Source organism: Dysidea avara, chromosome 4, assembly GCF_963678975.1.
Source record: "Dysidea avara chromosome 4, odDysAvar1.4, whole genome shotgun sequence".
Taxonomy (NCBI): domain Eukaryota; kingdom Metazoa; phylum Porifera; class Demospongiae; order Dictyoceratida; family Dysideidae; genus Dysidea; species Dysidea avara.
In genome coordinates, this window is record NC_089275.1 from 12,456,031 (window position 1) to 12,479,262 (window position 23,232).

Consider the following 23,232-nt stretch of genomic DNA (forward strand, 5'->3'; position numbering starts at 1 on the left):
CTCAACTGATTCACAAAAACTTTCAAACATGGGTCGTACAGCATTTGGAGGTTGACTATCTGGTTGGATGGAAGAAACTGTTTCAGAAGACTCTGAGCGTTTTCTACATGTCATAAGTAATGCTCCAGCTTAGTTAATGCTACAGTATACCATGCTTCAATTATTTTAGACTTGTTTAATTGCACTCAACACAACTTACTCTGGAGATATTTTGAATGGTCAGGACTGCAATGGAGGTCATAGTCATACACACTACTTTTTATTGATCCGATAAGATGTTTAAGTGAAAGATTATCTCTTTCATGTGATGCTCAACTGCATGCGCTAAGCATGTCAAGCTAGGGAGTCTGGAGGCATGCTCCTCAAGGAAACTTTTGAAAACATATATATGCTTTGAAATGGCATGTGGAGGCTATTTTTGATTGTAACTGCTAATGCATGATATGCATGATCAACAAATTATTCAAGCTACAGTATATACAAAATGCTTATCATATCATCCTTCTTTTCAGTTAAAGTGATTAACGATTGGAATTGTTTACCCAAATCAGTGATTGTCTCCAACTTCCCTAATCAATTTAAGAATTTGCTGGACAGACACTATAGTAATGTAACGTATGAATTTTAATGGTTGTAGCTACTTAATTGTGTGTATGATTTGGATGTACAGACTACGTCTCTATCCAAATTTACAATTACAATTAATTCAATGCAATGCCATGCAGTTGACTCATTGGAACTTTTGAAAAGACAATTAACATATATGTAAATGATTTAGACCAAGCAGTGTAATGAGAACAGTGGCTATAATTTGTATACTGAATGCTCTATTAGAGTATAATAATCATACGGTGACTGCTCTATTAGAGTATCTCGATCGTTTTACAAATTCAAGTAGACAGCATTACTGTACCACACATAATATTGAATCTATGGCTGTAGTCCCATAGTGACATGGTGCTGGACCACTTTACAGCTCTAGTAACGTTTGAGTAGAAAATCTGGGGTGCCCAAACTCAGAGCTGCTCAGCCTATTATTGACCATTTTTACCGAGGCAGCTGCCTCAATGGTAGCTACGCCACTGTTAGTGAAGCCTTTTATATAGGTATAGAAAAGCACTGCTACATTTCATTTTCAGTTGACTCAAAAAACTTGTCAGCAACACACTATGTATATACATGTACAGAAACAGTAAACTGCTAAAGATGAAAGTGGATCTGCCCCATATAGACTGTCTGTCTTCTGTTGTACCCTTGCAGTTGTGACATCACAGTAACCAGATTTAACCACTGCTAGTTTTCAGGACAACAAAAGTAAATGCTGCCTGATCACCACACATAGTAAATAGAGCCGGTTTGGTAACAGTTTACACTTCTCTTGATTGACTCCATTCCATCACTGAATGCACTGCAGCCTCATTGATCGTAATCAATACTGACTTACTTTTGACAAGACTAAATTTGTGCTATTTTAATGTTATAATTGAGTGTTTGCATAGAAGCTGAGCACACTTGCAGGGTTGACTGTTCAGTAAAAGAAATGATTTATACTAAACTTGCTAAAAAGAATGTAATACTGCAACACTTTTCCATTTCTCTATGGACAAGCAATGCTAAAATGATTTTAAGGTACCGTGGGCCTTGTAGTGTGAAGACACTGATTTCTTCTCAACCTGTTGCTGTAACTGATTCTTGTACGTAGTTTGGCTATTGTAAAGTAGTATTAGTTACATACTAAATGATATAATAACAGTTGCATAAGTTGGTATTTGTTACAGAGTAATAGTGGCTTAGCAAACTCCTGTCTGCCTGGAAAATGTGCCGACTGTATCTGTTACCTGTGGAGGTTGACAAGATCACATAACCAGATTGTTAACCTTGATGGCATCGTCCATATCTCAACATCTAACAGAATGCATAACTGCAACTTGCCTGCAATAGTATGCAGTGATCATTAATATTACACACTGTATGAAAATGCACATACCTGAACACTATACGTAATCTCTAATGTCAACTTAATGATGGTCACACATGATTGACACACGGCGGGTCAGAAACACGATGACATCTGTGTTAATATATACAGTCATCAATGCAGTATATACCATCAAACACTACACCATGCCAATATGTAAATATAGAGTACATAACATGAGGGATGATAAAGACTATGACTTGTGTGGCCTGGTGTCTACTGCTCCCAACACAACAGATGGTGAGTACTTTTGCATCCCAGTAATAACAGTAATGCACTACAATAGCTTTCAAGGACCCATATCAAAGAAGGATTTCTCCCTATTAAAAAATTTTCACAGTCATTATCAAACAGGTAGTGCTGCTTAAGTAGAGATTGCCCCAAAAGTCACGTGCGTCATCCAAAATGTTGCCTTTTAAAAATCATCCTAGAGACATGTTACGAGCTAACCTGGAAAGTAAACATCGAGGTTTCATTGTGGTCGAGATTTCATCATAGACCCAATATTATAGCCTACCATAGGCTCTAACATCCATGATTTCATACAAAATGTCATTCAAGATTTCATCATGGTCACCATTTCCTGCCTCAACAGTTCTACTAGCAAAAGTGGCACGTCTAGTTGGAATTTCAGCCATTGCCATTCCATCCGAATCACCCATTAAAACTTTTACGGTGTTAAGCTGAGCAATAATCAGCAGTCAGGTTTACAAGAAGAAACAAAGGTATACAGGATACTTTACGGGCTCATTTTCACAGAGCTTATAGTTCAGTTTAACACTCTCCCTCCCCATTATATACTCTTGCTAAAAGTAAAGGCATCTATACAAATAAATATGGCACACAGTTATGTATGCTTCCTACCTAGTTGACTGGGTCACCTGCACACTACTCAAGTGTTATGATTCAGCGTCTGCAAATTCTCCTGGAGGTCAGGACTGGCACCCTACAAGAAGCTGTACTAAATATGACTGCTGAGTGAAGGTGTGGCACCCAAAATCTCACCTGAATATCACTCGTCGCATGAAACATGGGCAGTTGGGATCAGCAATATCCTTATAAATATAGCTGGTAGGCAAGTGGTTCAAGTGCGTGTGCATGTGTGGGTATGGTAAGTAGAAGAATGAAAACATGCTACTGCTACTACTACTATACTACTACTACTAACAGTGTCAGAAAGAAACATTTTACAAATGATATAATTGGAATTGCTATTACACAAGGGGTCTGCAAGGAGGCTAAATGCACAGCAACCTAAAGAAGCTACAATCAGATCATGGGATGCTAAGGTTTAAAAGATACCACATTTATGTACATTTACAGCTATCGTTTCAGACTACATGTGTACTCAGATAAGTAAGTGATTCCTTACCAAAGTGATGTTCCTCTGTGATCTGTAGAGCCCACTACAGGTCCTCACGATCTCAAGTGACCCAACTCTGCATGTTATCTTCAGCTAACGTCTGAGCCTGTATAAGGAATACGTGTCAACATGTTAGTACTGTTTTAGTAGGGGTCTAGGGGTGTGACAAGAAATTCCTATTAGGCAGGTCACTTTGTACACAAATGACACATTTAGGGATGCTGATTTAGAATTTAGAACGGTGACCCTACTACACATGTAAGGTACCACAATGAGTGTTTCATTGTGTCAAACTAGTTGGGAAAGTGATAAAATTTCTGACTTAACACCACGTGCTTTACGATAACAAAGATGTAAAACTGTGTTTACAAAACAGTCTATGATGTCACATCATTAACGGGATTATCGAGATAAAAATTAATGGTTTCACTAATCGAGGGGAATATTAGCAGATATTTGGCAAATCTGGGAATAAAATTTTCACCAGACCAAATTCATCATTGTCATCATCAAAACTAGTTACTCATTCAAAGACCAACCATCATAACTTAAAAGGGCCTCTAGTAGCATGATAGTATAATTGTGAATATTATGTGAAGAGTGTTTTAAAGAACCACTTGTCTGAAGACTACCAGCTGTATACTGTGTTGTTAAGATTGGACTTTATGGGTGTGGAATTTGTGACATAACTACGCATCTACCTATATGCATTTATTCAAGGTTTAAAGGATAATCAATTCATCTTTACTCACAGAATGTGAATATCAATGATTGAGATGCTCTAATACAGCAGTTACTTACTCAAAATAGACCAATCACGCAGCATTCATGTTAGCTATACACATCACTATTCCACTTGTAAACATGCATGTACCCATGTACACACCCTCACACCGGTGAGGTGTGTTCTAAATTCTGCAGTACTACTAGTTCACTAAGCCAGTATACAGTATGGGTCATTCCATGTCAAATCAACAAGGAATTTAGGGTCACCTCTTGGATTTTGATGAAACTTGGTGTGTTTGTAGTACCTGTGGTGCTTATTACTCATGCAAATTTTTAGCTCCATATACCCCGTATTTTGTGATTTATGACCACAAATATTTTGAATATTTCATGAAGAATTGGTCCATCTCTAGTTACAAAATCAAATGTAACTTCACACTGCGTAAATATTTTAAGCACAAGTTTCACAGATGGAAGACTATTGATCGAGCTTTCTAGTGATCCCTAAATTATGGGATATATGCTTAATTATGGTTCAAAACTACTTCATTGAAAACTATAATCCTTTATATTTCAAAAAAGGCTACTTGAAATTCTTCGAATTTTTTTTGTGAATAATTATTGGATCATGGTATACATTTGATAAAATTTTTGTGGTGGGACCACAATGGGCTCAAGAGATATAATCAATTATTTTGTGGTGTGCAGTGGAATTTGTAGTCTATTATTGCTATATGGGAGTGTACACCTCCAATAACCACTCACAACAAGGCCACGCCAAGTTTGTCTTACAGAGTGAAGGTGTCTAGGTACAGTACAACCTGTATTAGTGACCACCTGTATTGAAAGACCACCTATGTGCTGCAGTTAATTTATACTTCTTTAATTGGATATCAATGTATAACACCAAAGCATCAACCCTTTCTAGCAAATCCAAAAACGGTCTTTATTGGAAGGTGGACTTTAAATGAGATCACCATGTATCCATAAACATGTGAATGCGGTACCATCTCTTCAGAAATACCTTATTTATTAAGTCTATAATCCTACCATATTGCACTTACATATTTAGCCTCATCCTATACAATTCAAGATGCGTACATGGTTGCATAAGTACAACAGACCTCAAACATGATACCCTGGCTGTTGATAGCCATTCATGATCTCACTTTATGAAAGTACGTACATTTGGACCCAAGAAGTCTGTGGTTTCTCAAAAATGAACACTTTATCAATGGGTCCAGGAATAGAAGAGTCACACTGTTTGCAGTAGATACATTACTTGTACCAAGAGTTATTTTATACTATGAACACTTGTTTGCACCTCAATGTGAGATTTATAGTACTGCAATTACTAAATGGTTTTTCAAAGTATTTTGCATTTACGCTTTGAAGATCAGTACAAGCAATTGTTAAATATGTATGAAAATGTGGTCAACATGTTTATCTGTTGTGTGAGTGTGTGCATGAATTTTTGTCTTAATCTTCAAAGTGGTCATAAATATATAAATTAATTTCACATATTAAGGTACAAGTAATACATGTATATGGTAAAACCCCTCCATTCCTAGGACCATAATAAAGCGCTCATATTACAGAGGCCACAGAAGTATCTTGGTTCAAAGGTATGTGCACCACTAGAGTGGGAGTATAAACAGACGTCCTGGTTATCAAGGTGTGCAGGTATCCCTTTTGAGGAGTTCTGCTATTTATAATTATGCAGCCACATATGCAACTTAAATAGAGTTAAGATCACTACAGTGGGGATCCAACTTAATAAAGAAGATATTTCTGAAGAGATGGTACAACATTCACATGATATGTTTATGCAGGGGCAGATCCAGGGGGGTTCAAAGGGTTCCATGGAATCCCCTTTTTGAAAGAGTCTCTCTTACTTGAGATATTCTAATAGAGCAGTCAAGATCAAGATACTCTAATAGATCAGTCACAGTATTCTTAAGAGGAGCAGTGTAGCAAGCTATGAATGTAGTTATAGATATATAAATAAGGAAATATAATTGGTGAGGGCATCTATGGTGAAGGGAAGCTATTGTCAGTTGGTGATGACTTTTTTTTGGGTCTTCGATTTATAGCTAGGCTGAAGTAGTAATTCTAGAGTAAAACCCCCCTTTTACAAAATCTGGATCTGCCCCTGTTATGGGCACATGGTGGTCAGATTTAAAGTCAACCTGTCTAATAAGGACCATTTTTGATTTGCTAGAAAGGGGGTTGGTATGCTTTGGTGCTATACATTAATGTCCAATTAAAAAGCATAAATTAACTGCAGCACACAAGTGGTCTTTCAATACAGGTGGTCACTAATACAGGTTGCACTGTACCTAGACACCTTCACTTTGTAAGACAAACTTGACGTGGCCTTGTTGTGAGTGGTTATTGGAGGTGTACACTCCCATACAGTAATAATGGACTACAAAATTCCACTACATACCACAACATAATTGATTATATCTCTTGAGCCCATTGTGGTCCCACCACAAAAATTCTATCAAACATAGACCATGACCCAATTATTATTTGTAAAAAAATTCGAAGAATTTCAAACAGTCTTTTCTGAAATATAACAAATTAAAGTTTTTAATAAAGTATTTTTGAATCATAATTAAGTAGATATTCCATAATTTAGGGATAGCTGGAAAGGTCAATCAACAGTCTTCCATCAGTGAAAGTTGTGTTTAAAAATATTTACAAAGTGTGAAGTTACAGTAGGTTTTGTAACTAGAGATGGACCAGTTTTTCATGAAATATTCAAAATATTTGTGGTCATAAATCAGAAACTACAGGGTGTATGGAGTTAAAAATTTGCATGAGTGATAAGCACCACGGGTACTACACACACTACAAACACACCAAGTTTCATCAAAATCCGAGAAGTGACCCTAAATTCCTGGTTGATTTGACATGGAATGCCCCGTATAGCACAATTTGTCACCTTGACTGGGGACGATGGTAGACCACTCCAAACAAATTCTGCTAATTTAGGCTTTACTTGATCAATATGCTAAGTATTATAATGAAATTTTGTCTTAGCATAATTATATGATCACTAATAATACAAATACTCATAAAACCACCTTATAAACGTCTTTCCAAGGTATTATCAGTGGATTTATGCTAAAGTTTATGCAACAAGGACCCGGATCAGCATTGGAGGTGTACAAGATCGAGATACTCTAATAGAGCAGTCAGCTAACTACTCTAATAGAACATTCACTGGAAACATGTAGTTGGTTCTGTTATGGAATTTTTCCAAATCTGCCTGCACCTATACATACAATGAAGTGAATTGGTCTGTTTAAAGGGCTTCATTCATCTACTTGTGTAGTTAATATGTATGGCAATACTTAATTCAGGTACACAATTTTCATTGAAAATGCTCTCAGATTCAATCTTGTATTGTTCAAATTTCAAAATTTTCCACTTTCAACATTATTATTCTAACATGCACATATTCAGTGTTGTGCAATTGTGAGAGGGTGCATCATGTACTTGGTTGTCTGTACCTACCCAAACTTTTCCATTAGCAAAATGCTTCAGAGAGCCATACCTATAATCTAAAGGCAGTATATAAAATATCTACAGGCAGAAAATATTATGAATTTTATGTGGAAATGTCTCCAAATTTCAGTATTTTAGCATCTATTTTTCAAAAATTTCCTGGGGAGGAGGGTATGCCTCCAGACCCCCCTAGTTCCAGCATGCAAAGCATGCTGGGAAGTGTGCTTTGCATACCTCTACCGAAGAGATTAGTACCTTGAATTAGCCCCCCCCCCCCCCCCCCCCTTTTATAAATCCTAGATCCGCCCCTGTGTCTGCTTACTGGGAAATGTTCCATTGTTCTGTATTCTTTGATAATTTTCCCACGTTCAATAAAATTCAACTTGTAAGGGGTTGTCAGTTCATCAGCGCAAATTCACGTTTAAGTTATCGCTAAAATGAAGACACAAGCTGAAAATGTTATTAAGTAGTTTTCCCAGAGTTGGGGTCATTACTCTAAAAGTGTAACTTGTTACATATCACTCACTACATCTGTGCAATGTAATGCATTACAGCTACATATTAATCCCAGAAAAAAGTATAACTAATAATACTAATAAATTCATTACAAACTTTAAACTAAGCCCGACCTTCTAAATACAGGCTCCCAGCCTACAACTACAGGTAACATGAATGAGACAAGCATTTCTTGGTGTAGTTCAACCTCAAAAACATATCTTGTTGTAATATCTTGGTCTCCCCATACACTATCACTCTTTGTTCTTGCCTGTAGCAGTAACGGATCTAGGAATTTTCAGAGGGGATTTCAGGTTCAGGAAGTTTTCAATAACTGTGATCCCACTTAGCTACAATCTATGGCTATGCACTTAGCTATATAGTCCAGCTGGGATTGTTAACTCAGTCTTATAGCTCAGTGGCCAATAGCTACATAGATCTATAGTGAATCATACAATAATCACTCCAAAACATTGTTTCATGGTTGATCCAGGCCTTCGCAGAAAGCTTTGAAGCAAAACAGCACTAAAATGATAATTATTAAACTAGACGTGTGCCCACAGCCGGCCGAAGGCCGGCTGTGGGCGCACGCCTGGTTTACTGAAATTGTTTTCGTAAAAGTGTGTGTGTGTACCTATCTATCTATCTACCTATGTTTGTCCGTACGCACCCACATGAGCAAAATCGTTTAATAATGGTAAAAGCAGCTTTTATGTTAGAAGTTAAAGTGAAATGAAGTCTGTATTAAACTTCTGCACAGGTGAACTTTGCTCTGAGGTGGTTTCTTTTCGGCGGACTGAAATATGGGTGTGGCGACTTTCCTCAGACTACCTTCCCCTTGAGGTTTTCAGGCATTTAGCAACTGAAAAACAACGGTGCAGGCCTCGTACACTGCCAGGAATAGCCTATTGCTTCGAGTTGAAAGGGGGCGTATCCCTTACGTACGCAAATGAAAATGAAGAGCAGCTTTGAGGCTTTGTCGAGAGAATTTGTGGGAAAAAACACGTTAGTCAAACTATAAAACAGTTTAGAAGATACTTCTGTGCGTAATATGTTGGTAAAGCGGTTTGTTTAACAAACGCTTCCTTAGCAGTGCATAGCAATGTAATTGAACGAATTACGAATATTTCATGAATTACGAAGTACAAGAATTAGCTAATAATGTTATTGCACAACCCAAAATTACCCTATTGTAAAGTAGTAATACATAGTTGGTCAATTCATAGTAGCATAGATGAGTTAGCTAGCTGCATGGCGCTTGGTTGTTAGAAGTAGCACAACATCAACTTGTTTTTAGAGGTACTTAACATGCTTCAAAGCCGTAATGCCATTTTTAGTGATTTCAAAGGCAAAAGTATGAACTTTGGCCAGTAGAAAGGTCCCAATGTGATATACCATGTATAACTGTTGGTGATTTTATAACTCACAGGAATCATAAATAAATCAGGTGTGCGCAGATTTTTCTGCAAGGGTTTCAGCTGAAACCACTGCAACCCCCTGTATCCGCCACTGTGTAGTGCTGGATATAATGTGCATTAAAAAGAAGCAACCCGTTACAATTTCCAGGTGTAATATCTGTCATATATTACTAGTTACTTTTTGTCATGTAATGCATTATATTACTTGTTGCTGCAAAAGTAATAATATTACATAACGCATTAGATTTGTAACACATTATCCCCAACTCTGCATGGTTGTGCCCAGGTAAGTATCATACAGTACGATAGTAACTGTATAGTAGGGACCACAAAGCAGTAGGCGTGGCCCACGAAATAAAATCACCCAATAACCAGCCTTAATTTTCCCTGACGACGATGAAGCAGTATTGGTGAGGTAAAACTAAGTCCAAACAAGCTTTCAGATCGACCCGAAACGTTTTCAACAAGTTGCTACGGAATTTTAAAAATTTTTTATTCGACGGAATTTTCTACTGACTGAGTAAGTAAGTAAGTAAGTAACTGACTGAGACCTTCAGACAAGCGTAACTCGATAACGGCTAAAGCTACGGGCTTGATTTTTTCACTGTTCGACGTCACTTCGGCCCGACAGTTGCCTTTTGGCATACCGCAGTACGTACAATGCATTCTTCATGGACTTACCAGTGTCCTCCTTTGTGTTCCATTCATCTTTGCTGACAGGGAAAGGTGTCGATTTGGTGCGAGCACATGATGGCTTCCCTTCGAAACGGAAATTGTCCGTATTTTTCATAGTGGCTATTTTGATTGCAAAGGCGCTTTTCAAGCAGTTCTTGATTCGTATTGCTGTGTAACGAGTTGAACATAGCTGACAATGAAGCGTAATGGATACTTCACTTTTCAGAGATAATTGATATAGCTGGGGCGCACGGTGCCCATTTCAGATGCTGTATGCGTGGGTTTCCCAGTCATAATAAAATTATTTATAAAACAAGTTAACAAACAAGTACACGAAAAAATTTGGAATTTTCAACTAGAGTAGGGACCATAGCACATCCATAACAAGTTGATGTTGTGCTACTTCTAAAAACCAGGCGCCATGCAGCTAGCTAACTCATCTGGAATAACTATAGACAGTATATACTACTATGAATTAACCAACTATGTATTACTACTTTACAATAGGGTAGTTTGGGTTGTGCAATAATATAATTAGCTATTTCTCGTATTTTGTAATTCATGAAATATTTGTAATTCATGAAATATTTGTAATTCGTTCAATTATGTTGCTATGCACTGCTAAGGAAGTGTTTGTTAAATAAACCGCTTTTACCAACATATTACGCACAAAACTATCTTCTAAACTGTTTTATAGTGTGACTAACGTGTTTTTTCCAACAAATTCTCTCGACAAAGCCTCAAAGCTGCTCTTCATTTTCATTCGCGTACGTAAGGGATACGCCCCCTTTCAACTCGAAGCGATAGGCTATTCCTGGCAGTGTACGAGGCCTGCACCGTTGTTTTTCAGTTGCTAAATGCCTGAAAACCTCAAGGGGAAGGTAGTCTGAGGAAAGTCACCACACCCATATTTCAGTCCGTTGAAAAGAAACCACCTCAGAGCAAAGTTCACCTGTGCAGAAGTTTAATACAGACTTCATTTCACTTTTACGTAAAACTGTTTTTATCGTTATTAAACGATTTTGCTCACGTGGGTGCGTACGGACAAACACAGGTAAATAGATAGGTACACACACACACTTTTACGAAAACAATTTCAGTAAACCAGGCGCACGCCCACAGCCCTGTGGGCGTGCGCCTGGTTTAAAAAGTGCTGAAACAAGTTGAAGAAGTCCATGATATTAAATCACTGTAAAACAATAAGAAGTGTTATATCCCTACTGTGCATTTCCGTTATGGTATCTTGAGCACAGTAGGAATATAACACTTCTTATTGTTTTACTGTGATTTAATATCATGGACTACTTCAACTTGCTTCAGTACTTTTTATGGATGTGCTATGGTCCCTACTCTAGTTGAAAATTCCAATTTTTTTCGTGTACTTGTTATGGTTTAAAAAACTGACACCGCATGCAAGTATGCCTGAGAGGAGGGCAGGAAAACATTTATTTGGAGTGGCCTTAACAGCAGCTTCACAATACAGTAGACCCTCGGTTATCCGGCCCCCGTTTATCCGGAACCTCGATTATCCGGAATTGAAAATGACTGTTCTATTAGAGTATTTTGAGTATAGGTGTGCGTTCTATTAGAGTATTTCAACGGAGCTCTGTATATAAATGTATGGGCTTCAATTATCCGAACTATTCACTTATCCGAACACTTTTATCATTTCCTGAGAACAAAGGGGTTCGGATAACCGAGGGTCTACTGTACTTACATTTTCCAAACTGTATTCATTGTAAGCACGTACGCAGGTACACACACACACACACACACACACACACACACACAAACTGTATTCATTGTAAGCACGTACGCAGGTACACACACGCACACACACACACACACACACACACACACACACACACACACAGCAGGCAAATAGGCCTCTTGGTTGCCGTGTAGGTCATGCCTACCTAGCTCCCACCTGTGCACCGCTTAGGTAGTACAACAGAAGTTGTAAGTACCGAGGATGTAGTAAAAATGTCCACTGATTTCCTACACAGACCCAGGAGGCGTTATTTGGAATATGGCTACACATCTTATATTAAACTAGTTTAGGTTACTACTATGACTATTAACTTACCCAGGCTTGGGAGGGGCCAGCGGAAACCTCAAGTAACACGACCACAGCGGCTTGTATGTTTGTTATTGGCCAGCCGCCATCTCTGCATTCTCTACGTAAAAATATAACCTGCCAAACAAATTAACTCACTGCAGTGATAGTTGGCGTTGTAAACGTACTTGCTAATTTTAAAACATTTTGTACCAACACAGTTTAACATCTAAATTATAGTAATAAAAATACTGCATCTGAATTCCAATTGTCTTGATCCTGGAGGCAGCGTTCTTGCAATATTAAAATTTAAGCGCATGCGCACTTGGATCAAGAAAACAATCAATTATTAAAGTTTGCTTACTTTTCGAGCACTCCAAGTAATCAGACATCTATTTTAGATAGTGGCCGTTCTTCAGGACATCAGAAGAAACAAAACTGAGAAGTTGTAGACTATTTAAAGTAGCCATTCTGACAATTGTACGCATGCACTTAAATTTAAACATTGCAAGAACTCCGCAATTCGCTGTACTGCGGTTTTCCAAGTTCTTGCAATGCAAAGCGTCATGCGCTATACAAGCATGTGGTGCGCAGTTGTTCAACAGCGGATTTTCAGTGACGACTACTGACTCACAGGACTTTAGGCATGCCTACGCATACAACTCGACAGCCACAGAACATTACAGGTGTATTCAAAGAACTGCGCATACTGACACAATATTAGCGCATGACGCTTTGCATTGCAAGGACATGGAAAACCGCAGTACCGGTAATGGGCGCTGCGCGCGCGAAGCGCCCGAGGAAGCGCCTGTCACCTTTAAGTTTTGATGTTAGGCGCAATCTGTGAATTTGCGCAGTTTATAAATTGCGCTGCGCATTTTGTGAATTCATAAAATGCGCAACAATTGTTGCGCAGTTTGTGAACTACCGTAAGAGCTGCGCATTTTATAAACTGGGTACCGCCGTTACTTTCTTGGCCGATTCAAGTACGTATCACAGGGAGGAATGACAGGCTTCTTTTACCCCGGCCCCTTTTACTAGCTGAAGGGACATGGATAAAGGCGCATTCTATATTGTCAAGTATTATTGTAGACTATCTCTCCCTCCAAGGTTCCTTTGCGTCTGACTCTGCAGCTGGCCTGGATAAGGTGCACTGTCTTTCTCTCTCAGTGTTGCGCTGCCGGCGTATACTACAGCATTTGTGGTAGGCTAAGCCATTCGTTTTGACCAGCTGATATTGATGGGCACAGTCCAGCCTGCATGTTTTACTTTTCCTAGCAGTTGTCCAGCACATGCAAACACTGCACATGCTGCACCAGTAATGAAATGCATAGCAGCACATAAGGTTTGGTACATTGTAACTCAAGCAGGGCTGGAGCCCACGGTCCGGCCGGTCCGGCATTGGCCGGACCACTTTTCAGCCACTTGAATTTGCAAAAAAGATCGAGATACTCTAATAGAGCAGTCATCACATTATACTCTAATACAACAGTCATTGTGATAATAGAGCATTCAGTATACAATATCATACTCTTATTACACTGGTTCAGTCTGGTTGATCTAAGCCATTATGTCCATTTTAATTGTCTTCACATTACTTTCCAGTGAGCCATCTGCATAGAATTGCACAATAGGCTATTGATAATGCATGTTATGCATTATCAATTACAATCAAAATTGCTTCTGTATCTCAAAAGAACTAAACTGACTTTGTATAATGAAAGTAAAATTAGCTACTAGCTAATAACTATATTAAATTGAATTAATTGGTATACAGTAGCTCAAAATTACCTGGATACATTCTTGGTGTTAAAAAGCAGAAAGGGACCGTGTATGTAAAATAGCTTCCAGATGCCATTTCAGAACATGTATTTTCAAAAATTTTCCCAGGGAGCATGCCCCAGACTTCCTTAGCTTAGCATGTTAATGCATGCTGTAGCTAGCACCACAAAAAAAATTACAGTAGCTAATCTGATTTAAATTTCAAATCCGAAGTGTATATTTAGCTGGTACCGGTTTGCAAACACTAACGGCTATTGTGCCGGCACTAGTAGGTTGCCCCGAGCATTCAACTTTAGGGCACGCGTCTAGTAGGTTGCCCCGAGCATTCAACTTTAGGGGATGCGAAAAGTAGTTCCTTAGCGTTAGGGGTAGGCTAGGGTTCAGCTTTGGTTTCTTCTTCACTCTTGTTCACTTCAGTCGGATGTTTATAACGTAGAAACTAAATAATATGACTAGCTGCAGCACCGGTGGTATAATCGTTACAAACATTGCTTATGAGTACGGATGCCCGGGTTTGAACCCTCGCTTAGACAACTTCTTTTTTTTCGCTTTCTTAGGTTTTTTGTACAAGTTTTTTTTTTAATGCACGTAACATTCTAAGTATTATACCCTCCACTGCCGGCAAAATAGCCGGCAAAACAGTGTAACCGGTACCGGCTCTATATAACCTGCCTTTCAAATCAATAAAATGTAGTGTGCATGACTATGACCTCCATTGCAGTCCATGAATGGCCTGACCACTCAAAATCTCTGAGCTCCGGCCCTGACTCAAGTCCAACATCATATCTTTAATGTCCAGCCTTAAGTGGTACACGTAGTTAGTTTCACTCTCACATTATCCCATGCATCCAGATGTAACACAACACGTGGTTAGCTACATAATGTCACCTCTGTGTGATACAGTTATTAGTGCAAACACAATGGCGGATCCAGGATGGGGCATTTGGGGCAAATGCCCCCCCCCATCAAGAAATTGCATACAAGATCGAGATACTCTAATACAGCAGTCAGTTACTCTAATAAAGCAGTCACAATGTTCATGAGGCGGTGTAGCTTACCTATGAAGCTATAAATAAGGATTTTATTTTACATAACATAAGTGATATAATATATTTGGTAAAGGATAACTAGCTATTATTGTTGTGACCTTTTTTTATTTTTTATTTATTTGCTCTTCAACTTTTTTCAGCAAGGTGCCCCCCCTCTTTCCAAACTCTGGATCCGCCCCTGAAACATATAGTGTTTGAAATCAGGTATATGCTGTGTTACACATATAGCTAAGTATGCTCCAACAGTACATGAGTTACAAAGGTACAACTCCATTTGATGATCAGCAAGACCCAGAAAAGTTGTATCCATTTTCATCTTGCCTGGCTATAACCACATGTCTTCCTAAACACCGTTCATGGTACCCCCAAGAGCAACTATTGCCCCCGACCAATGGAATCCATACATTAATTTGTATACATAACTAGACCTCACCATGTCAGTTGTATCATCATCCAAACTAATCATTCCACAAGATTGACAATAGTCATCCAATGATTCTAAATAAACAAACATTATAATGCATGTAACACATCATAACTCATCGGTACAATACGACAGACGATGAAAAGAAATTTGCTGGTTCACCAAGAAATCCAACTATTCATCAAGAAGGTTATTTAAGCTAATATAGATACATTTTACCACAACATGAAAACGTACATGTTTACTAATGGTACAAATGACACAATGTGATGATGTATATCGAACTGATTGCTGAAGCAATTAATAAGTACATAATTATAATAATTTTTGAGGGAAGCCATTACATGGTGCTAGCTACCACAAATCAACACCTTCTGCTGTCAGCAAAGATATATAAAGGAGGATTCAAGTTTTCTATTAGAGTGTTGCAATCTTTTTGCAAGCTAATATATCAGAAAATTGATAAGTGCATGGGCTCCATAAATTGATAGGTTGATGGGGACCACAAAGGTTTGGTTTGGTCTCTTGCAAAAATATCAGCTAAAATCTAGCCTGACTTGTCCTTCACAACTTGGCAATTATTAGGGAACCGGACTACTTGTTCAGTACAGAATATTGGTATCACCCATCTCCACAACGTATGACTAGTAGCTATAAATTTTTGTGCATGATGCTTGAGAATATGATAGCATACATAGTTCACTATACTTCCATATCTCTGCAAGTATTTTCATGTAGTCTATACATGTCCATTTTCGGTAGAATGCACACGCTCTACTATGTCATAAAATTTCTCAACTGTTGCAACTAAATGATGGTCATTCTCATTCTGTAATTACAAAATTTTGTGAAGGGCAGGCACAAAGTTCCTTACCCTTTGTTTGTTCCAACTTCAGCTCTGGGTAGTTTAACAAAACAAACTTCTTTGTTGTAGTAATGAAAGGCAGGGCTAATTTGAGCATCACTTCTTTCCACTCCATTCAAAACCAAGTTCAAAACGGTCTGAATATCAAACATGATCCTCTGCACCTTCTTCTCCGTTACTGTTTTGTTTTGCTTTTTGGAGGTGTGATTGGGACCAAGATATTTTCTTCTACAGATCCTTTAGAATAGCCGGCTCTCTGTGACCCTCTTTTGACGTACCTCACAAACCCATAGTGAAATTCACACCTCGCATGCACTGCCACAAGGAAATCTCGTGATCCAACACTTGGAACAACAATAGGTCGGCAGCCGATACAACAGCTAGCTGTACGTGTCGCATCTCGCCTAGCACGACACCTGCGCAATTTATATATATATATATATATATATATATATATTTTTTTTTTGCACACATTCCGGGGCCACTGCCGGAATGTAGAAAATAACAATAAATTATTACAATTACAAACAACCATTTCAACTACATAAACTACAGCTCAATTTATAAATTGTAATCTTGAGGTATACTGGGCCCTTCAATGATCTTGAGGTACCGGGCCATTCAGTGATCTTGAGGTACTGGGCCCTTCATGATCTTGAGGTACTGGGCCCTTCAGGGCTCGGATGATGATGACAATCCCCTTTTTCCCTAGTAATAGTTTCCCCCCTGTAGCTAGCTGTAGTTTATGTAGTTGTAATAGTTGTTTGTAATTGTAATAAGTTATCTAATCCAAAACAGCCATGCTGTAAAAAAAGTGTGCGGCCCTTAAAAAGGCTATGGTGAAAAAAGATGTGAAATCCAAGGTGGCGGCCAAGAAATGGCTGTGATGGTAGGTTAATGGTAAAAATTTTAATAACAAAAATTCAGGTGAATTTAGTGCCGCTTGGTCTTGGCACAAAATTCACCTGAATTGCGTTATTAAAATTTTTACCATTAACCTACATCACAGCCATTTCTTGGCCGCCACCTTGGATTTCACATCTTTTTTCACCATAGCCTTTTTAAGGGCCGCACACTTTTTTTACAGCTTGGCTGTTTTGGATTAGATTTCATTTCTTTTTGTATTTATATACCCCAACTATGGCCGGCTTTGAGACTTTATAACCTATCTTCTTTTTCTTTATCACAGGAAGAAGAAAAGATGAAGAAGATGTACTTTAAATATTTTATCAGTAAATGTACAAATTATATATATAATACATATATTGATTACAGAAATCTCCATGGTGGTTTCTTTGTAACTGAACACTCTACAAGGTGAGATGCTCTCTCTACAGGGTGAATTGTTTGTAGCTGAACGATCTACAAGGTAACTTCTTGTAGCTGATCTCTCTACAGGGTGATTTGTTTGTAGCTGAATTCTGTACAGGTGATTTGTTTGCAGCTGAGCTCTTTACAGAATGGTTTTTTTGTAGCTGAACTCTCTATAAGGTAACTTCTTCTAACTGAACTTTCTACAGGGCAATTTGTTTGTAGCTGAATTTTCTACAGGGTGATTTCTTTGCAGCTGAACTCTCTACATGGTGGTTTCTTTGTAGCTGAACTCTCTACAAGGTGACTTCTTCTAGCTGATCTCTCTACAGGGTGATTTGTTTGTAGCTGAATTCTCTACAGGGTGATTTGTTTGTAGCTGAACTCTCTAAATGGTAGTTTCTTTGTAGCTGAACTCTCTACAATGTAACTTCTTCTAGCTGGACTCTCTATACGGGTGGCCTGTTTCTAGCTGATCTCTCTACAGGGTGACTTGTTTCTAGCTGAACTTTCTACAAGGTAACTTTTTCTAGCTGATCTTTCTACAGGGTGATTTGTGTGTAGCTAAACCCTCTACAGGACGATTTGTTTGCAGCTGAACTCTCTACATGGTAGTTTCTTTGTAGCTGAACTCTCTACAATGTAACTTCTTCTAGCTGAACTCTCTACGGGTGGCTTGTTTCTAGCAGATCTCTCTACAGGGTGACTTGTTTCTAGCTGAACTCTCTTCAGGGTGATTTGTTTGTAGCTGAACTCTCTACAAGGTAACTTCTTCTAGCTGATCTTTCTACAGGGTAATTTTTTGTAGCTGAATTCTCTACAGGGCGATTTGTTTGCAGCTGAACTCTCTACATGGCAGTTTCTTTGTAGCTGAACTTTCTACAATGTAATTTCTTCTAGCTGAACTCTCTACAGGATTTTTTTTTAACCATCAGAATAATGATGAAATGACAAAATTACATACAGACCCTCGGACACATGCGACTACAAAGATAAGATCCGCGTAGGCATGGCAAGGATACATACAAAAATAATTAACTACAAAACTTAACTTAAAGTGTCCAGGTTGGATTACTACGTGCATAAAAAATTCTCTGAGAGGAAGTTATAGCCACAGCAGCTGCTCTATCAAGCAATGCTTTCGTCTTGGAAAAACTCAGATTTGAAACTCTTTTCATAGATGTTACTGTCTCTGTAAGGTAATGGCCAAGGTAACCAATTTCAACTGTGTGGTAATGACTAACAAAACCCAAGCGGTCAAGCTCAGCAATAATTTGCAGATATTCTGGCTTCTCCTGCTTACGTTCTCGTGCAGCAGAAAGGTCAGCACGAGAATTAAATGGGCAGGTAAGTTCCAGAAGTACAACAGATTTCATTTCTGCATTATATATAACAATGTCAGGTCGGTGAGAACACACTAGTACAGCAGGGGGAATGGTGGCAGGAGGAGAGTCAGACGCACGTTTGCCATCCAAATCAGCAAATATTTCTACATTATCCAAACAAGCTTGCAACTCAGACATCAAACATAATAAAACAGCATCATGACGAAAAGTAAACCTGACTTGCTGCAAAGCCACAGGACACCCATTTAGCACATGGTGACAAGTTGGACGAGGTGACAAACAAAGTGAACAAGTTGCACCAGTTTGTATATGCCAGCGACGTAAATTTAACGGAGTTGGTAATGTATCTGATGAAGCTCGCAGCACAAACGAAAGCTGGCCTGGATGAAAACCCAACAGGAGTCGATTCCACAGCTTAGAGTCAGCTTCCAGAACAGCACTTGATTCAAATTTACATTGAACAGAGAGAGTGTCCAGCTTCTCTCTGCATAGTGTCAGTTCTCTAGAAATGGCAAGGTGTTTGCTAGCTGTGTAGAGCTTGCGAGCCGTAGGAATAGAGTCCAGTTGAGCTCTGGCTTCATTGAGTAACTCCTGATGAGAACTGTTAATCTGGAGGAAATTGGAGGAAAGATCCACTTGTAAGGCCAACTCCTTAATCATCGGATCTGATGAGGAGGAGATGTTGGCAAGTAAACTAAGTTTACACTGCTTTGAAATTGAACGCACACTAGGACAGCAAACACCTGGATAGTTCAAGATTACACGAGTGGCACTGCGAGGTAAACAGAGCCAACGTTTCAGGTATTTAGTAGCTAGATTTTCCATTTTATTGATAGTGGATGGTCCAACACTATCAACAGTGAGATGGAATCTGATGATTGAGAGAACATAATTCCTATAAATCCATACTTGGTACTCAGGTCTTAATGGCAAACTATCAACTTTCTGTATAAGGTCAGAGAACCTAGCAAACATAGCTTTGCCAGAAGCACTTTTGGTAGCATGAGCAGAAACTCCAATCAACTTCCCCAAAAATTTGGTCGGGCCATCTAAGATAGTTTTGGTAGTACCACCAGATAGAGTTATTCCACAAGAACAAAATTTTGTGCCATCAAACAATAAGGAAACACATTTAGATGGCTTCAGTTTTAAGCCAACATCACCAGCTTTCGAGTCTATTTCAGTTAGCACTTTAGTGTGAACTTCTTTAGATGTAGAGATTAAAGTTGCATCATCGGCATATGCCTTGGTAGAATGTTCTGAAGATGTAGCGATCTTAAGCTCTGATTTCCATCGAGGCTTCAACTGTTTAGGTCCTGTTGACAGTGAAACAAACCGAGCTGAACGCTTGTTACAGGGTAGCCATTCAACTTCTTCAAGCAAGACAATTTCAGAAACAATCACTGAAGAAGTATCATCATAGACTACTTTACATGAACCATCCAGGTTGTATTCACTAACTTGTGCCTTGTACCACCCCGGGAGTTCATCACCTGGTTCCAACCATTTAATGTAAATATATGCTCCAACTGGAGGTCGGTCGGAAGAGTTAGGGATCGACAACTGAAAAAGGAAACCATGGCCTTTGTTCAAATCTTCTGCTAACTTCAGTAGAGGATTAAACGTGAGAATAAATATTATGGGAGACATAGTGTCTCCTTGAAACACTCCACGGCGAATAGAAATTGGTGGAGTCGTCCACTGATGGCATTGAATAGTAGCAGACAAATGTGAGTAAACAGATTTAATGTATGAAACATATGGAGCTGGGACCTGAACTCCTTCCAACATGTCAAATATGTACTGGTGAGGGACAGACCCAAATGCATTCTGAAGGTCAATAAATGTCATCATCAACGGTGATTTAGAGGAGATAGCCTTTTCTATGATGTTAGAAACAGAATAAATGTGTTCAAAAATTCCAGGAAACCTGGAGATAAAGCCCTTTTGTACAGATGTATCAATAACATTGTTAGTAATAAGATAATGCTCCAGTCGCTGACTAATGATCTTGTGGAACAATTTACCCACCACGGAGGTAAGAGCAATTGGCCTGAAGTTCTTAGGATCATCTGTAGCATTCTGCTTATACAATAACTTAATCCTAGCAGCAGACCACATAGGTGGAGAAGTTTTAGATTTTAACAGCTTATTAAATAATGTGGCTAGAAAATGGTGAGACGCTGGTAAATTCTTGAGGTGGAAATATGTGATGCTGTCAGGACCTGGAGATGACTTAGCTGAGCAGCGGCCAAGGGTTCCCTTGACAATTCCAGGAGTAATGGCAGAATCATTAAATGGCACATTGAAGGAATCTGGAAGACTCTTTAGTACCCACTCAGGGAGACCAGTGTAAGAGACACTGCCTTCAGCATAGGTTTCAGTAAAATATCCAACTGCAGTGGACATAGGAAAAGTAGGCTCACACGAGTCCTTGGATGGAAAACACTGATCATGGGCATATGCCCAAGGGTTCTGTCGAAAACGTCTCTCATTTCGAAGTACTTTCCTGTCGTTCTCAAACTTTCGAAAACAGCGAAGGCTTTTATTGTGAGCACGCATCACGGTCAAGAATGATCTAGGATTGGTGGATAACTGATGACGGTGATTACGTTTCATAGCAGCCAGTTCAGAAACGGTAGACTCAATTTTCCTTACACGATGCTTTCCATGATGGCCGTGGGAGCGTAAAACATCAAATTCTAATAAGAGCTCACTCAGTATCTCAGAAAATCTTAATGCTGCAGTTCCAGAATCACAAATCTCGTTGCTAAGGTTAAAGTGAAGATCATTCAACCTTTGGCTAAGTTGTTCATCAATAATAGTCCAGTCAGGAGAAGTGGCACATTGCCAGGGGGGAGTAGCGCTACGCGCGCGCATCACGTGATTTTCTCGCATCTTGTTTCTAGCTGATCTCTGTACAGGGTGACTTGTCCCTAGCTGAACTCTCTACAGGTGATTTGTTTGCAACTGAACTCTCTTACATGGTGGTTTCTTTGTAGCTGAACTCTCTACAAAGTGACTTCTTCTAGCTGATGTATCTACAAGATGACTTGTTTCTAACTGAACTCTCTATACAGTGTGATCTGTTCATAGCGGAACTTTCTACTGGGTGATTTGTTTGCAGCTAAACTCTTTGCATGATTGTTTCTTTGTAACTGAACTCTCTACAAGGTAACTCCTTCTAGCTAATCTCTCTACAGGGTAATTTGTTTGTAGTTGAATTCTCTACAGGGTGATTTATTTGAGCTGAACTCTCTACATGATGGCTTCTTTGTAGCTGAACCATCTATAAGGTATCTTCTTCTAGCTGATCTGACTACAGGGTGACTTGTTTGTAGCTGAATTCTCTACAGAATAACTTGCAATGTAATATTATACTGAGTAAATTATAAATGCAGCTGAATGCTTTATTAGGGTGACTGTTCTATTAGAGTATCTCGATCTCGCATTTGCTGCACGTAGTTGCCTTTCGAATCATAACTCAGTGATTTGTAATCCGATTCTTCTGTACTACTGCAAGGACTTTCTATGATGATTATTTCAGCTACATACTGAATTTCAGCTCGTTGGTCTAAGCGGTTTGCCTGGTAGACACGAAAACTAATAGTTTTTTTATTCATAAAAATCGATCGCGTAATTTTGGGTTTTGTGTCATATCTCCATGGTCTTTATCCCGATTCCTTTCAAACCACAAAAAGGCACTCCTACGATGGTTGCTCCATCTACATATCAATTTTCAACTGATTCCTCCAAGGGATTTACCCTGTAGGCGTGACAGACCTTCGACCTTATTTTACGCAAATAATCGGTCATATTATTATTATTATTATCAATTTACCAAAAAGGAAGGCATACACAAAAGGCAAAGCCTGTACAAGGTGTCCGCCTACAAAAAACAAACATACATATACATATACCTACAGTACACTACAAACTAAACAGTACACAACAAAACACAAAACAGTGATTAAGAAGTTACATGACACATAAGTAATTATAAAGGTGATGCCGGAAAGACTTTCGATTACTGTCTTCAAGGATATGTAATGGCACAGTGTTCCAGAAGAAAGTTGTGTTGACAAAAAAAGAATATCTCCTAGAATTAATGGTGGACTGTGGAGGGACTAGTGAAAGATGGTGACTTCTGGTAGATGCTATGGAATTAAATGAACAGTGACTATTAAATGTAATAGATGTTTGCTGGTGATATATGTCATTGAGAAGA

General features: G+C 38.8%; 1 protein-coding gene and 1 long non-coding RNA gene across 5 annotated transcripts; both read right to left on the reverse strand.

Moving 5' to 3' along the window:
- Positions 1-1,091: 1,091 nt before the first annotated feature.
- Positions 1,092-16,719, reverse strand: LOC136252952 (uncharacterized). 4 transcript variants are annotated; one of them, XR_010699875.1, is made up of 5 exons: positions 16,357-16,719; positions 15,492-15,556; positions 3,351-3,447; positions 1,988-2,071; positions 1,092-1,932 (listed from the first exon to the last, which is right to left on the reverse strand). It is a non-coding gene; the product is annotated as an uncharacterized lncRNA (long non-coding RNA). The 4 variants fall into 4 exon arrangements; XR_010699873.1 differs by lacking the exons at positions 15,492-15,556; positions 16,357-16,719 and adding exons at positions 12,258-12,365; positions 12,416-12,528; XR_010699874.1 differs by having other exon boundaries at positions 1,988-3,447.
- A 2,122-nt stretch (positions 16,720-18,841) lies between these two features.
- Positions 18,842-21,884, reverse strand: LOC136253563 (uncharacterized). Its single transcript, XM_066046229.1, has 2 exons — positions 18,903-21,884; positions 18,842-18,850 (listed from the first exon to the last, which is right to left on the reverse strand). Exons 1-2 carry the CDS (start codon positions 21,882-21,884, stop codon positions 18,842-18,844), a joined length of 2,991 nt encoding a protein of 996 aa, XP_065902301.1.
- Positions 21,885-23,232: the final 1,348 nt, after the last annotated feature.